The following is a 14,940-nucleotide window of genomic DNA, read 5'->3' as shown; positions in this document are numbered from 1 at the left end:
CCTGGTTTATCATTATTATTTGTATTATTATTTTTGTATTATTGCTGCACTATAATATGAGGTTTGTGTGTTTGTATTGTGTGTGCTTTTTTAGATATGTGCCATGTACCTTTTGTCACATCCCTTCCAGGTTCTCCATTAATACATTAATACTTAATACAAAACGGTTTAATGACCATAATGTCTAAAATTTTGAGAAAACTAGCACAAGCAAAACCACATGCATGACACAGAATTTGCAAAATATCTCATTTACGTGACTTGGATAAAAGTAGGAGTTAAAAAAAACACCGTGCATCACTTCACCAAGGTCCACACTAACCTGCGGTAGGTGTACAGGTAGGGCTGACGGATGGCCTGCAGGGGAGCCCAGATGACGAATCCCAGCAGGGCGAAGGGCAGGGAGGCGAGGAGGAGGAGCAGGTAAAGGGGCGCTGAGATCAGGACACACAGGGTCAGAAAGGAGCAAGGGTCCTGGGAGCGTTGGCGCTTCTCCAGTGACGTGGCCACGCAGGAGGCCAGGAGCCGGTCCAGGAGCCAGTAGCAGGGGAACACCAGGCTCCATGACAAGCCATCCAGGAAGTGCAGACAGGCACTGGAGTAAGGGGTGATGTGGAGGACCATCTCTTTCCTTCTTTCTCTCTCTTTTTCCTTTCTGTCGCTTTCTCCTCACCTCACTTGTTCTGTCCACTCCCACATACACTTTAAACACGCGAGCACAAATCTGTTCCAGAGATTACATAAACAGAAATAAATAGAAAAGAAATCAGACTTGAATGTAGACCCTCCCCCCTCCTTGGAGAGAGGTACACTACATGGTTTGGGTGATTTTTATCTTCACAGGCAAGCTTGTCTCAGTCTCACCACCCCTCCCTCAGCAATTACACCCTCTACAGGAGGGATCATGGAGCGCTGACTGGAGGTAGAGGGTTTTCATGATGAGAGCTTTTCCACTGATGATGGATCTATGATTGCAAGGACTCCAATGACCAGGGGAAGGGGCGCCCATTAAACATCACCGTTTCCTCAGGTCCTGGAGAATGAGAGCAAATTGATAGAAGAATAGAGGGAGGAATCAGGGAGGGGGTGAGAGAGGGAGAGAAAAAAACAGGCAGGAGGTGAGTGAATGATTGCTGTGATGATAGCATGCTGGGAGCAAAATGAACCAGGTACATTTCCTAAGGTTTGTGAACGCATCATAAATGTGCTCACACAGGTGGTCATATGTATTTTTGACATACACCCTTTCAACACTGCTATTGCTAATTCAGTGAATTCAGTGAATAAAGCTTTATCCAAATGAAGACAAGTTCAATATATTACATTGGATCTCTCTAGTAAAATGAGCATTCATATTTAATAGCATGTAGCTCACTGAGATACAGTGTATGCCTAACAGCACACTAAATATATGACAGGGCTGTCGACTTTCACGCATTGAGACTGATGTAATTGACTCTTCTCACACGCTATCTCACACATCTATTTTCTCACACAGTAGAAAATACATTCATAAGAAATAACATTGTGGTGGGAAAAGAAGACACTGAAAGTGCATGAGCAGACAAGACAGCACTGTACTGCACTTCACAGAGTTTGCTTTTGTGTACGCTGAATTTGTCACTTCAGCCTCTCACAGGAAGGAGTGACAGTGAGTTACTATGGTTACCAGGACGCTCTGTGTCTCTATTACTCTGAATTTTTTTATTGTAAGCATAATGCAAAATCACAAATGTGACTGTCGCTCAATACTGAAATCTAGTAATAAAATTTTTCGTCTTTGGTTCACATTGTACAGGGTTGCAAACACGCTCTCGTGCTGCACAAAGAAATCTCACAAGAGGAAGCCTCAGAGCCAATCCTTCATGCCTTCTCCTGCTTTCTGTGCACGAAGTCTGAGCATCAGGCTTTTTTACAGAGCCTGAAGCACACAGTTTGTAGGGCTTCAGTTGACAGAGGTGCACACATATACCACTCTAACATCAAAAAACACCTTTCATGTCGGCATGTAGCGTTTTGCCTCACTTTGCTCTTCCCTTTCATGTCTGACTAATCCATATGTTCTTAAAAAATACTTTTGATGCAATCACGACGGTTAGGTTAGACTAATAGTTTACCGAAAATGTGATGCTAGGACCGGCCCTGTGGTGGAGGTGAGCACTACACATTTGGAAACCGGATGATCATCATGCATTGGTATTCATCGTAGCTCTTAATTTAGCTGCTATGGTGTCGGAAGATGAACTGCTTTTGCAGACTTATCAGTAAAAACACGTGAAAGTGCCCCCAACACAATCAATAAGAAAAATATGATAAATCCAAACAAAGTAGTTCAACCCTTTCTCTCTCTTCTATTTCTGGACAGGCTTTCAAGTAATAAAACCTAGTTTGTTTGTCTTCTGGGCCAAATTATCCTGTGGGATCCACTGTTGTTGCACAGTGTGTTTTTCTCCTTCATTTACTTTTCATATAATATTACTGTTTGGAGATGAAGCTACTTGCCAATCCTACAGATTATCAGGAGAGTCATATTTTTCAGTGTCCTCCGCCCCCCCGTCCTCCTGACTCCACATTTAAGCAACACAATGACTCCTTTAATTCACTACAATGCAGGAAAACAGGCTCTGAAACAGTTTTTTGGGGGAAGATTCCCAGGTAGCCTAGAGTATAGGATTTAAAGGACCAGTGTGTACGGTTTAGTGGCATCTAGTGGTGAGGTTTCAGATTGCAACCAACTACATACCCCTTGGCTCACTCTCCCGTACCATGGCCACTAAAAATGTCAAAAAAAGGAGACACACTTTCTACAGTAACTGTTTGGTTTGCCCACTCTAGGGTAACGTAGAAATATTGCGCTACATGGTGGACTCTGTGGAAGAGGACCAGCTCCCTCTGTATATTTAAAGAGCTCATTCTAAGGTAACAAAAATGTAATGAATCTTATTTTGAAACATGAAAACACAATTCTGAATATTGTATTCCTCCCTCTAAATCTGACACACTGGTCCTTTAATGCTACATTAGGATAACTGAATGTCTGGGTGCATCCATTGGAAAAATGTGAATAAACAGCTATTAGATAAATGAAGTTAACTTGTTAAGCAAAATTCCTAATAAAAGCTATTCCACTACTACAGTAACAACAGAAATTACACTGACCATGTTTTAGCAACCTGACCCTCACTGTTTTTAAAAGGAAATGAGCTGTGGAAATAATTACTGGAAACACAGTTGATAAATGGTTACAAAAAGCATTACAATCAATATGATGCTAACCACTGCTGTTTAAAAGGTCCTTTCTCTTCCTGCCCACAGATGACTTAACTAGAACTAACTTCAAACAACTCTACAACCGACATTGTCAGAGCAGGAAGAGAATCAATCGGATCCATCAGTATGAATAAATGATGAATAGATTAATTCATTCATGTCAACAGCCAGAGATTAAGGACGACACAGAGAGAGTGTTGACCTCAGTGTAACCTCATATGCCTCAGGGACCATTAGAGTTATAGTACAACCTGAGGCTACATCCACACTGAGGCGTAGGCCACACATGCACAGGTGCTTTTGAAAACAGAATTTTCAAATGTCCAAACAAGCTTCTCTGTCCATGTGAAAACGCAAAAACGCAGTTGAAGTGCTGTCAAGAGTATGCCAAACTAACGGGCTGGGATATAACCCAAACCCTACAGCTGTGTAGGCCAATCTGAACCCTGAAAAAAGATATTAGCAGTAGCATATCTGCAACTACAACTGGAAACTTTGGCGGTGGGGGTTTGTGCTGTGGGAGTGGTTGTAGTGCATTTTGACACCTCTGTTCCTCAATATAGTAGTAACTGTAACTGTACATTTATACTGTATGTGAACAGTTTTAACAAGTTAGAAACTATGAATGATGAGAAACTGGACTATTTTTGGCTGCCATTGCACAAGACTGAGCCAGTTAAAGAACAGAGATAACAGCGCACACTCTGATGTGACAATACTTGAGCATGTGTGAACTGGGCATAATAGGTCTTCATTTTGAAACAGCGCATTAAAATGAAAACAATCTCCATCCTGACAAGTGTTTTAGCACGATTTCAGAAATAATCTCCATCCATACTAACACGCCTGCAAATGCATATCACTTATGACCACTTATGTATACTGCGGTGTATACAGGAAGCAGAGGGGTGGTGGCTTAGTTGCAGAAAACACTATGGAGCAAGAAGAGCAATGGTAAAAAATAAGATCTGAGATGTCTTTACTTGGACCAAAGGTGAGGTGGAACTGTTACAGAAAGTAACACAAGAGTAAGAGGCGGTCATGGCGGCTGAAAACGTAGATTGGAATAGGAATGATGTAGTTTTGTAGGCCAACCCAGAGGTCAGCATTGCAGACTTTTACTTGCTGTGGAGTATTTTCACAGTGTGGTATCTGTACTTTTACCTCAGTAAACATTGTGAGTACTTCTTCCACCACTGTGAAATCGTTGAACAGCAGACTAACCAAAGCTATCATATTCTAGCAAACTTCTAAGCATTGCAGCATCAAAACCAAACCATTATTTACACACAAAATTGATTTTAGCATCATTCTAGAGAAATAATGCGATGCTCAAATCAGTTGTTTGTGAATGTAAGACAGCAAACTGTGTGTGTGTGTGTTGATATCATGGATTGATTTTGATGCGTCATTGTGGCTTGTTTCTCCTTGCTTTCATTGTTGTCTGCTCTCACATTGCTAATGTTAGCTCTGCTGGGTCGTACTGGAGAGCAGCATTTATGCTTTGTTCATTTAAAGTTTCTTTGTGAACTTCACAATAGCTGTGCAGAACAAAACAAGCACAGATAATTGCACAACAGCTGCTAGCATGGACAACAAGGTCAGCAACGCTTGTAATTTGTTATCCATATTGAAATAACTGCTGGTAGTCAAAGCTCATGTATATATACAGACTGATTTTGTTTATTTTCTTCCAGAAAAGGCTCATATGATGTGGGCATGATGAGTTAGAGAAGGACATGTTGTGACTGATAAGACCCAGCGAGGAAACAAATGTAATTCTAAGCTTTTAAACTAAATCAGAGTCAGCAGCCTTTCTGAAAGTCTCTGTTTTAGGGGTTCTGAAATGCAGCAGTAATGTGGACGCTAGGCATAAAATTTATTTCTTAAAGCAAAAAACGTATTGGATGTAGCCTCAAGCTTAACACTGTCACGTCTACAGCATGACAAAATCACCCCATAAACCTGCATTTCATATATTAACACATGCAGAAGGTAAAGGTAATGTTTCCAATTCCTGACAAATCATATGATGTCTTGTATAGTCTTCATCCAATTGACTCAAACTTTAGTAAAGCCAATAAAATTAAAAGTGCAAGAGAATGCTGTTACACTCATCTTATTTTTAAGAGTTTGCTGGCAATCTATTCTTTCATCCTCAGTTTTATTGTTTAACAACACCTACACATTGTCCCAATTTAAAAAACAGGACAAGAACAGCATATGGTCCATCATACATTAATTTTGCATCCAGGGTCTGTTCTTTTATCCTTTCAAGACAGAACACTATTCAACAAAACACTACTGTGAGAGCCATTTGTCATAACAGTCTACTATTTTCTCCCAAAATGAGACTCTTTTGTTAGGCAGGCTCATCCTCTGAGTAGCACATCTATATCAGAATAACAATAATCACTGTCTCTTCCATCCCAGTAATCTTCCTCTATACAGTCAAAACCTTTGTGTACAGTAATGATTCATGTTATGACAGCACAGCTGACGGTTTAGTAAGATGACTGACTCGCCGCCTGCTACCGATCAACTTCCTGGTGTGCTGGTTGAATGGCTGACCTGGTGTGAGATGAAGAGATGACCTGCTGACTCACCAGTAGGCCTGACTAGCATGCCTGCCTTGGTTTCAGCTGACTGACTGACAGATTGTTTAACGGTCTGAACGTTTTATTATGTGGGATCGTCTGACAGTTAAGCAAGTTGACAGACTACCTGTGACTCGGTAAATTCAGTCTCCTGGAAGTCTGTGACGCACTTAGGACAGAAGTTATGACCTGTGGTTACTGTATATTGAAGACAGTGACTATGACTTTCATGGTAATTGGTTAGATCACGGTTTAACCCACTTATTGATGAACTTCATTTAATATAAATAGAGGCCTGAGCAGTGAATTAATGAAAGGAAATAGCAAATAGGAGGCTTCCCTCCCTACATAAACTGTAATCCAGACAAATTCTCTTATTGCACTGCTGCCTGGCATTTAAGATGCATTTTCAGCGTTCCCTCTAAAATGAGCTATTTATGGTTCACTCTTTTTTAGACAGTCTTCATGACGGTGAAATGCAGTTGAAAGACCCGGAAAAAGCTAGTGAGTCAACCTTGAATTAAAGGAATTTCGGGAAATAAAGTTTGCTTTCTTGCCCAGAGTTAAATGAGAAGATCGATACCACTCTTATGTCTGTATTCTCAATAATGACGCTATGGCCAGCAGGTGTTTAGCTTAGCTTAGCATAAAGCTTGGAAACAGATTCGGACTCTGTCAAATGGAGGAAAAGAGAGAGATGTTGATGTTGCCTTTGGACTCAGGCTAGATTTTTAATTTTTCCTCTTTATTTTTTCCTCTGTTTTCAGTGTTTATGCTGAGCTAAGATAAGCTAAGGGAATCACCTACTGGTTTATGGGCAGCACTGAGCAGGTTGGAACTATGAAGATAATGCTTGGAGAAACAGCGAGACAGCATAAAGAAGGACAAAGGAGAAAAGCAAGATAAAAGAGAACACAGTTAGTTAACTCAAGCATCAGCATTGCTTTGATTATTGCAGATTGGCTCCATTTCTCCATCTTCCTTGGATGCCATTTCGAGGCTGACAGCTCACCAAGATGATTGACAAGTGATGGAGGGTGAGCCAGGCCAACTGAGATGCTCGAGAACCTTTTACTGCAGTACAGCCTTTGTTCATTCTCTGCTCCTCTTGTTGAGCTGTGGTAAATCCCATAACCTACAACATTTAAAGGCTTCCACTTTTCAACAAGACCGTTTTCCTCAGATTCTGTGAAGACTTCTCTATTTTCCAATTGCAGATGCCATCAACAACTAAACCTGGAAAAACACCCATCAATCACAGCTGATATATCAGCAAGCACAAACTGACAGTTAGCCTTATCAGGGGAAATGCAGCTGTGCATAATTCATACACAAACACAAGGGCTTACAGGACTGAACACACAGCAAAAGATCCCCGAGAATGTCAGCAGACATTTTAGTGTCAAAGACACACACACATTCAGACATAGACACAAAAAAAGAAAACAGTCCAAAGACATACATCCGTGCCGACTTCGACTTATACATGTTTACAGTTTTGTGCCACAGAGAAATCCTTCGTTGTGCTGTATGACTCTGAGCAGCTCAGTGTGCTAATTAGTGATACTGGTTCTGAAATCCTGCTGCTACTGAGGTTTCACAAGAGGAACAATGTCGACTACCAGAGACAACCTACCAGTATTTCTAGATCCTGTTCAGGAAAACTTCAGGGTTCAGGGTTTACTGACTACTTCTACTTAAAGAATGTCTTGAAAACCAGCTTTGTTTTCTAGCAAATTGCAGGCCAGAGAAGGAATGACAAGGTCAACTGGCCAACCAACATTTTTATGAATTAGCCTGCACAGAAATTGCAGGTTTGTGTGTTGTTATAGACCAGAAGAGAGCCGAGTGGTTGGAAAACCAAAACAATGTGATAAGAGACACTAGAAAGCTCTGCAGAGGAGCTGCAGAGTTGAGCGATAACTCCCTGTAGATTATTACTATGAGCAACACCTTTCATGTTGAGCCTCATCATTCAATCCATTGTTCATGAAAAGATATTGATCAGTGCAGTTTTAAGGGTTGAGACAAGATCTAATTTGTGTGCATGTATAGCTACCTAATAACACTAAAAACAGCACCTTATGTTCCCTGTAGCTCCCAACCAATAGAAAAACTATCTAATATGATGATTATTTGCCAGACCAATGGCAGTGTTCATGTGCAGCACATTTTTACAAGTACACATTTACTCATACTCTGTTAAGTTCCCAGAGATGCCAAAGGACAACCTAAATGGCTTTTTCAAATAGTTAATGTTTTGTTAGCTATGTGCCTCTCCTATTAATGAATCCCAAGAGAGTGTCCTGTTTTACAGTACGGGGTGGTAAAAACTCGCAGCTAGTGGCCAGTATGAATACAATATGATGAGTGGTGCTGTAATCAAAGAGCAGTGTGGGAGTTTCTCTCCTAATTAGACAAATACAATGACACTTCAGAATTACCTTCATTTACATACATAATGAAGAATGTGAATAGAATGAGACAAAATATCACCTACGACACATGGGGGATAGAAGCGGCTGGGAACAATACAGAGGCCAAATTTTCCTCTTTCATTTGTCCTTCTCTGTCTTCAGTTCCATACTATTTATGGAAATGGTGCATTATCAGCATGGATCTGTTAATTTTGGCTTGTATTTCATGAAGCAAGTATGCACTAACAGTCTGTAGGGAGACACATTATACAGCAACACAGCACTGACGGCATGGACTAACAATGCCACTTTCACATCTCTAGCCACACACACACAAACACATCGTCTAATAGGATGCACACCTCACTGTACTGGCAAGCTCATTAGGACACACAAATTGGCACCGAGAAGTGAGTGATGAATGGCTGTGTCAGCTTGGGAACTGTAGTTTGTTAAAGTTTTCCCACAGATCTGCCTCAGAGAATTTCTCCCTCAGCCCGAATCAATACTGTCTGTCTGGATAAACAGGAGAAAAAATGTGTGTGAGCGCCCGCTGCTCCTGTGTGTATGTGTATGCATGTGAGTATCGATAGTCAGAAGGGTCGCATTCACTTTGTGCGTGTACGAGCCCATCAAGAGCGTGTTTTTACTCGACAAGTGTAATTGAATGGCTTCTGTGTTACTGCATGTATTCTGTGTGAAGCATAAACCATTGTATGTGCTTTCAGTGTGTGAGTGTGTTTGCCAATGGAATGTGATGCAGCAGCTGAACGCAGCACTGATCAATACCCTCTTTTGGTTATGTGGGAGAGAGAATAGAGCATTGAACGACAGACACACACACACACGCACACACGCAGAGCTCAGAGATGTATGAAGAGGGAATAGTGATAAGACAAATAAAACCATCTGGCAGAAACTAAAATAGTGCTGGAGTCTACATCAGGGTGATTACGCCCTCTGCGTCTAATGCACGTTTTAATTTTCCTCACTGTCAGTATTTTGTCTCCTCTCGTCTTTGTTTCTGCTTTACTTATTTTCCTTGCTCCTTTTCTCCTCTTTTTTTTACATCACATTTATTTAGCTGATGCTTTCTATCCAAGGCGACCTACAGTGAGTGCATTCAACACTGTGGATGCCATCCCAAAATTGCAAGAATCATGCAAGTGATTGAAATGAAATGTGCTGAACTGCTTCAAGTGCTGCACACAATAAAAGATATTTAGAGCTGTTTTCTTTCATTTCTTGTGTCTGTGTCTCGCACACAGCGTATTCCAGCAGCCTCTGCAGGGCCGGCAGTTAATTCAGTGCCACATGTACAGTACTTACATGAACACACACACACACACACACACACATGCAAAGGCCAGTGACGTCACTCTGCCCTCAGCATGCTCCAGTGAATTCTGTTGTCATGGTGACCCAGTCACATGTGCTTAGTAACTGTACCAGTGTGGCTGCCTGTCATTGTACAGAGAATGCACACGGGCACAGTCAGGACATGGCTTTGGCTCTCACATACATCCTGAAGTGTTTGCAAGGTATCTATTTAACGTGGTGAGAGCTCACAGTGAAGCATGTCAGGTGTTTAGTTCATCCAGTGGGAGCTATACTTGACACAAGAGCTACCTGTGTCACATGTCTCCCCCGGGTGGCTATTTTCCAATCAATTAAGAATTGTGGCTGTTTGGATGGCGACACGTTTCCCTCAACAACAAAGCAAAATGGGCTGAGATCAGGCCTGTGGGAACAGCGGGGTGGAACAACTACTCCGATGAGTGTGCTGGCTCCTCAACTGGACTGGATAAATTGTCAAATTATTTATCATCAGCCAGAGGAGAGCCTCCAGCTAATTACCCTCAGTATTTCACAGCTGTATTGTAGCTTGAGGGTCAAGAGGTTGCTGTATATGTGTGTGTTGGTGGGATGCACAGTTTTCTTGTATGTGGGTAAAACTGGGAACCACCAGCAAGTACAAAGGATTACTTTTGGTGTGACGTGTTTAGTTGTGTTTTCCTGGTGGTGTCCAGCTCTGTTCAGTCGTTATGCAGTAATACAAACGAATTGACAAAGACTCCATAGATGGTACGTTTGCACAAAAATGTAGTTACACTGTCATTTTCTTCAGGCACAGGGCAATCTAGCTATGAAGTGTGAGTGTGAAGTGCGGCACAACTGAAATTGCATCTATGCAAATCAGGCTGTTCAGCGTAAATTTTGGTACTTGTTTTGCCATAAAATTGTGCCTGTGTTTCAGCATGTCCTTTTGTCTTTTGTCTTCTTTTGTTGGTGGTGCATACACAGACATTGGAAAAACACCAAAACTTGAGTTTTGTCCCGTCAAACCTCTTTTCATTCGTAAAGATGTAAATATATTGAGCATCAAACTATAACTTTTAGAGTGATGTAGTGATGGAGATTCTGCAAAAGAGTCTGCACTTTCATTACACAGCTAATATTGCGTAAGTCTAACCAGATTCAACCTAAGCAAACAATAAGATCAAGAGACTGCAGCCATGCTGGCATCCAGCAGCAGTGGCAGTACACAGTGCGGCTTAGAGCTCATACCAACATCAGCATACTAACATGTTCACAATGTTAATGTTGAGCAGGTATAATGTTTACCATATGTAGTATCTTAGTTTTGTGTGTTAGCATGATAACATTTGCTAATTAGCACAAAAAAATACTGTAGCTGAGGGTGATGGGAATATGCAAATATTCAGTCGTAACTGCGTTCATGGTAGCCTCTGCCACCAGCGCTGCATGTGATGACGTATGACGTGTTTTTGTTCTTTTGTGCATGTGGGTCAGTTCAGAACACATTTCAAAAATAATGTGAATGGCCAAACAAAAAAAAAAACTTATCAGGGCAGTAAATCTGCATTGAGTGCTTGCAGTTTGAACGTAGCCTCTTTTCTTTCGTCAGTGTAATTGTGGTTGCATAACATGGTTAGTGGCAGCATATAATACCATCACTACGAGACACAATGTAATCAGCACAGTAACTCAATCAGAATCTGCTGCCACCTGCTTTTGAGCAACATTGCTGCTCTCATGACAACAAATGAACTGACAAGGCTGACTTACAGCAGGAGGAAACACACTGGTTTTGGTAGGACTGGCTGTTTTTTTTTTTTTTTTTGGAGATTACCAATGATAAAGACTGAAAGAGTGCAATTATTGTTAAGTTATGCTGCTGGTCCGAAACGTTCCGCTCTGCTGCATGAAAGCACTCAAGAAAGCTCTTGTAACACTTAAATCACAGCTAGCATTGAGACAAATAGAAGACATAATGATGTACATTGTGATGGATCATCCATCTCAAACACTTCCTCAACGAATGGAAAAAAACATATACCAACAGCTACCTCGATGGCAGGGCTGGGAAAGAAAGCAGAAATAAATCATAATATGGAATTGTTATGTTTGACAAATTACCTCCAAAAGTCTGAACTGTGGTTTTGGAAACAGTCAGCAGCAACATGAAATATATATAACTGGAGTAAATGGGTTAATCGCAATGGTCCTTTAACTGAGTGACATTATAGCGTAGCTTTGATTCTAACCCATGACCTTTTGTTTCATGCCGTCCTCTCTTTCATGTCTCAGTCTGGCTCTCTGCCTCTCTCTCCTACATTTACCGTCTCTCTTTCCTGTACATGATCTAATAAATTGCTGTGCCGAGCAGCACAGCATCACCTCTGGACTTTTACGTAACACAAGGCTGCTATTAGAGCCTTTCCTCCATTAACCTGCTTTTGATTTAGGGCCCACTGTGTCATTAGCTGCCACTATGACATGTTAGCACAACAAACTACCTTTAGTTTATGCAGTGAAGTCTGTGCTACAGTATTTCTATCCCAAGGACTTCCATGCTGGATGATGTTTTATATCCAGTGCCAATATTTGGAGACAATGCAAGAGGTAGTGTGGCCTTTCTGCAGGCAGTCTTTAAGTAAGGATGTTTGTTGGGGTGGTGGACGGGTGTGTATTATGCTGGACTTTCATGCAGAACACTGGAGTTTGCAGAGTCATAGACCTAGAATTAATGTTGGCCTGTTTATTAACCAGATCCACTGTCTTTCCCAATGCTACACAAGCTCTGTAGTTGCTTAACCTGGGATTTTGCTGAATTCTCTAATGCTGACTTGTCTGGAGATAGGGCTTGTCTATGATGGCCTTTACTGGGGCATACACACAGTTATTGGCCCACTTTGCTATCCATACTGAGTATGTACCCACTGCCAATATCTCTGTCTTTGGCAATAGCTTACATGACATACGTCATCTCAACCTCCTCAAAATGGTTTCATGACCTTACAATCATGTATGAGGAGTTGGGTTGCAAACATCCTGTAATCTCAGCCGAAGTACTTCAACATTATTAACTTTTTCATTTTTATCTTTCTCAATACGCATGTTGGAGAAATCACAGAGCCAGAAGATGCCCTCACCTTTCCCCCGACCTTTGTTTTTTCTTTGATTCTCATCAACCTTCCGTGTCAATAAAACAGAACAAACAAAATGACTAAATAAAAGAAAATAAATCGATTGTGGCTTGGTTTTTACAAAGATGGGATCTTGTGAGGACTAGAAGAAAAAGTGAAGCGAAAATACAATTACCTCACCTTCTTTGTGCGTTGCTCCTTCTGTTCTCTACTTTGTTCAGCACTAATTGGCGTCACAATTGAACAGGGAGATGGTTGAAAAAAATAACCTTCAAAGCACAATAAACTACACAAGGAAGCCACTCAATCACACTAAAAGGAGTTGCTAATGTCTTCCGTCCTTCCTCTCGAGAAATGACTATTTCTCCTCAAATCTGCATAACCACTTGACAGACTTCACAAGGCAATCCAATGCATTCAGACCTGCCGGTTGCACAGCACCATCTTGCTTGCCATGTTCAAATTCAATGGATTATAATCGTGATTCACAATTACCCAACAGCCCTTTGGGAAGCCATCCCTACAGGCTCAGAGCAGGGAGCAGCGTAGCTCAGACGAGCAGTGTGTGTGTCTGTGTGTCTTCTTGTGCGCATGCTCTCTGCCTTTGTGTACATTTGCATGGATGTGTGACTGTATGCAGAGCCACTGCTGTGTTTGTTCTGTGTAATCCAGAGCAGCCAGTTTGTAGTGGATCAATACCTCGGATAGCTGGATGTCAGTATAGCACCAGTCTGCTCAATATGTATTACGTGACAGGACACAAGGTACTCCTCTGGCTTGTTATCTAATGTATATAGTAAAGGCATCATTCATTTGTCATCACATACTTAGCGTAGCTGTTTTGCAGTTTTCTGGGTATTTTTTTTTTTAGGTAACCCCAAAACAATCAGAGTATGTTTACATGCAGACTATTCAGAATCTGATGTCCGCATGACACGTGAGAAATCTGGTCATTCATATTCCTATATACATAATGCCAACAGTAGCTGGGTCTCTGATGATGGGGGCTTGTTGTTTTTGCACTATTTACTATTCCTGGTATGGTGCAGCACTGCATGTTTGCCGTGTATTATCAGATTGGATATTGGACGCTTCATTCATTTGATTTTCTATACATTGGACGACTTTCCTTCATCATGTCCACACCGGCACAGTTCTGTCTCATCTCCACCATTCAACTGCAACTTGAACAACAAATCATCATTAGTGTAACGCTGCATACGTGCAGTTATTACTGGCTGACATGCAAAAGAAACAGGCTTGCCAGAGTGTTCACTGACTTTCATTTAAATTTAACACATAACACCTTGGACTGACTAACCATGCCGCTGCTCTCTCTGAGTGGCCTGGCTGCTCTATGTATATCTATGGTATTTGTAGACTCCCTGTCAGATGCTTCCAGAGATTTGTGTCACAAGGCAAATCCTCTATACCAGCTGTACGCGCAAGCAAACGGGAAAGACATGTACATATAGGAAAGAATCATGTCGTCAAATAAGCAGTACAGGCAGGGGAACAACAGATGGGCAAATATGTGGAGAAAGAACCGCAGACATGAGCATCTACATACATTTTTCACATTTTCCTCTTACCCAACCGCCCTCTTCATCCTTTCTCTTTTCCTCCTTCCGTTTTCAATCTCATGCTTCTCTGTCCTACTGAACTCTGACCTTGTTCCCCTCCCCCGATATCAGCCTAACAGCCATTTTACAATTACACACATCCTCACACGCACACTCACATATACACTCAATAACAGGCACGGAGACATGATGGCAGGCAGACAGACATGAGTTTTTACTCTCGGTACATTAAGTCGTCAATACTTGACCGGGGCTTTAAGACACACATTTTCTGAGCGCACAAGTACAAACACAAACACGTACTCTGCCAGCATAAAAACACACACTCACATACACATCAGTCACACTCCCAGGCTGTGCGTTGCTCTCTGGCCTGGCTGCAGACAGAGCAGTATAGATTGTTCAGCATTGATTTGCTCTACATTTGTTACAGCTCACAGCTACGTGCTGATCTACTGTCAAAACACAATCACACTCCAAGGCAGACCATGGAAATGTATTTTATATCCACTTGCCACATGGTCTGCTGCACTGTAATATTCACAAGCCACCTTTTTTTATCATCTTTTTTAACAACACCCTTGATGTTTGTAATGACCTTGGACTGTTTGCCCAAGCAGCT

The 14,940-nt window shown here is 41.5% G+C and overlaps 1 protein-coding gene across 1 annotated transcript in view; it reads right to left on the bottom strand.

Moving 5' to 3' along the window:
• smpd3 (sphingomyelin phosphodiesterase 3) overlaps positions 1 to 14,940 on the bottom strand; it is a 71,220-nt gene that overhangs the window by 33,568 nt on the left and 22,712 nt on the right. The window contains exon 2 of the mRNA XM_076733139.1: positions 323 to 1,033. Coding sequence (XP_076589254.1) covers positions 323 to 624 — 302 coding nt within the window. The 5' untranslated portion in view covers positions 625 to 1,033. The remainder of the gene's footprint in view (positions 1 to 322; positions 1,034 to 14,940) is intronic.

This window comes from Chaetodon auriga, chromosome 6 (assembly GCF_051107435.1).
Source record: "Chaetodon auriga isolate fChaAug3 chromosome 6, fChaAug3.hap1, whole genome shotgun sequence".
Classification (NCBI taxonomy): domain Eukaryota; kingdom Metazoa; phylum Chordata; class Actinopteri; order Chaetodontiformes; family Chaetodontidae; genus Chaetodon; species Chaetodon auriga.
This window is presented reverse-complemented; position numbering and strand designations above follow the sequence as displayed.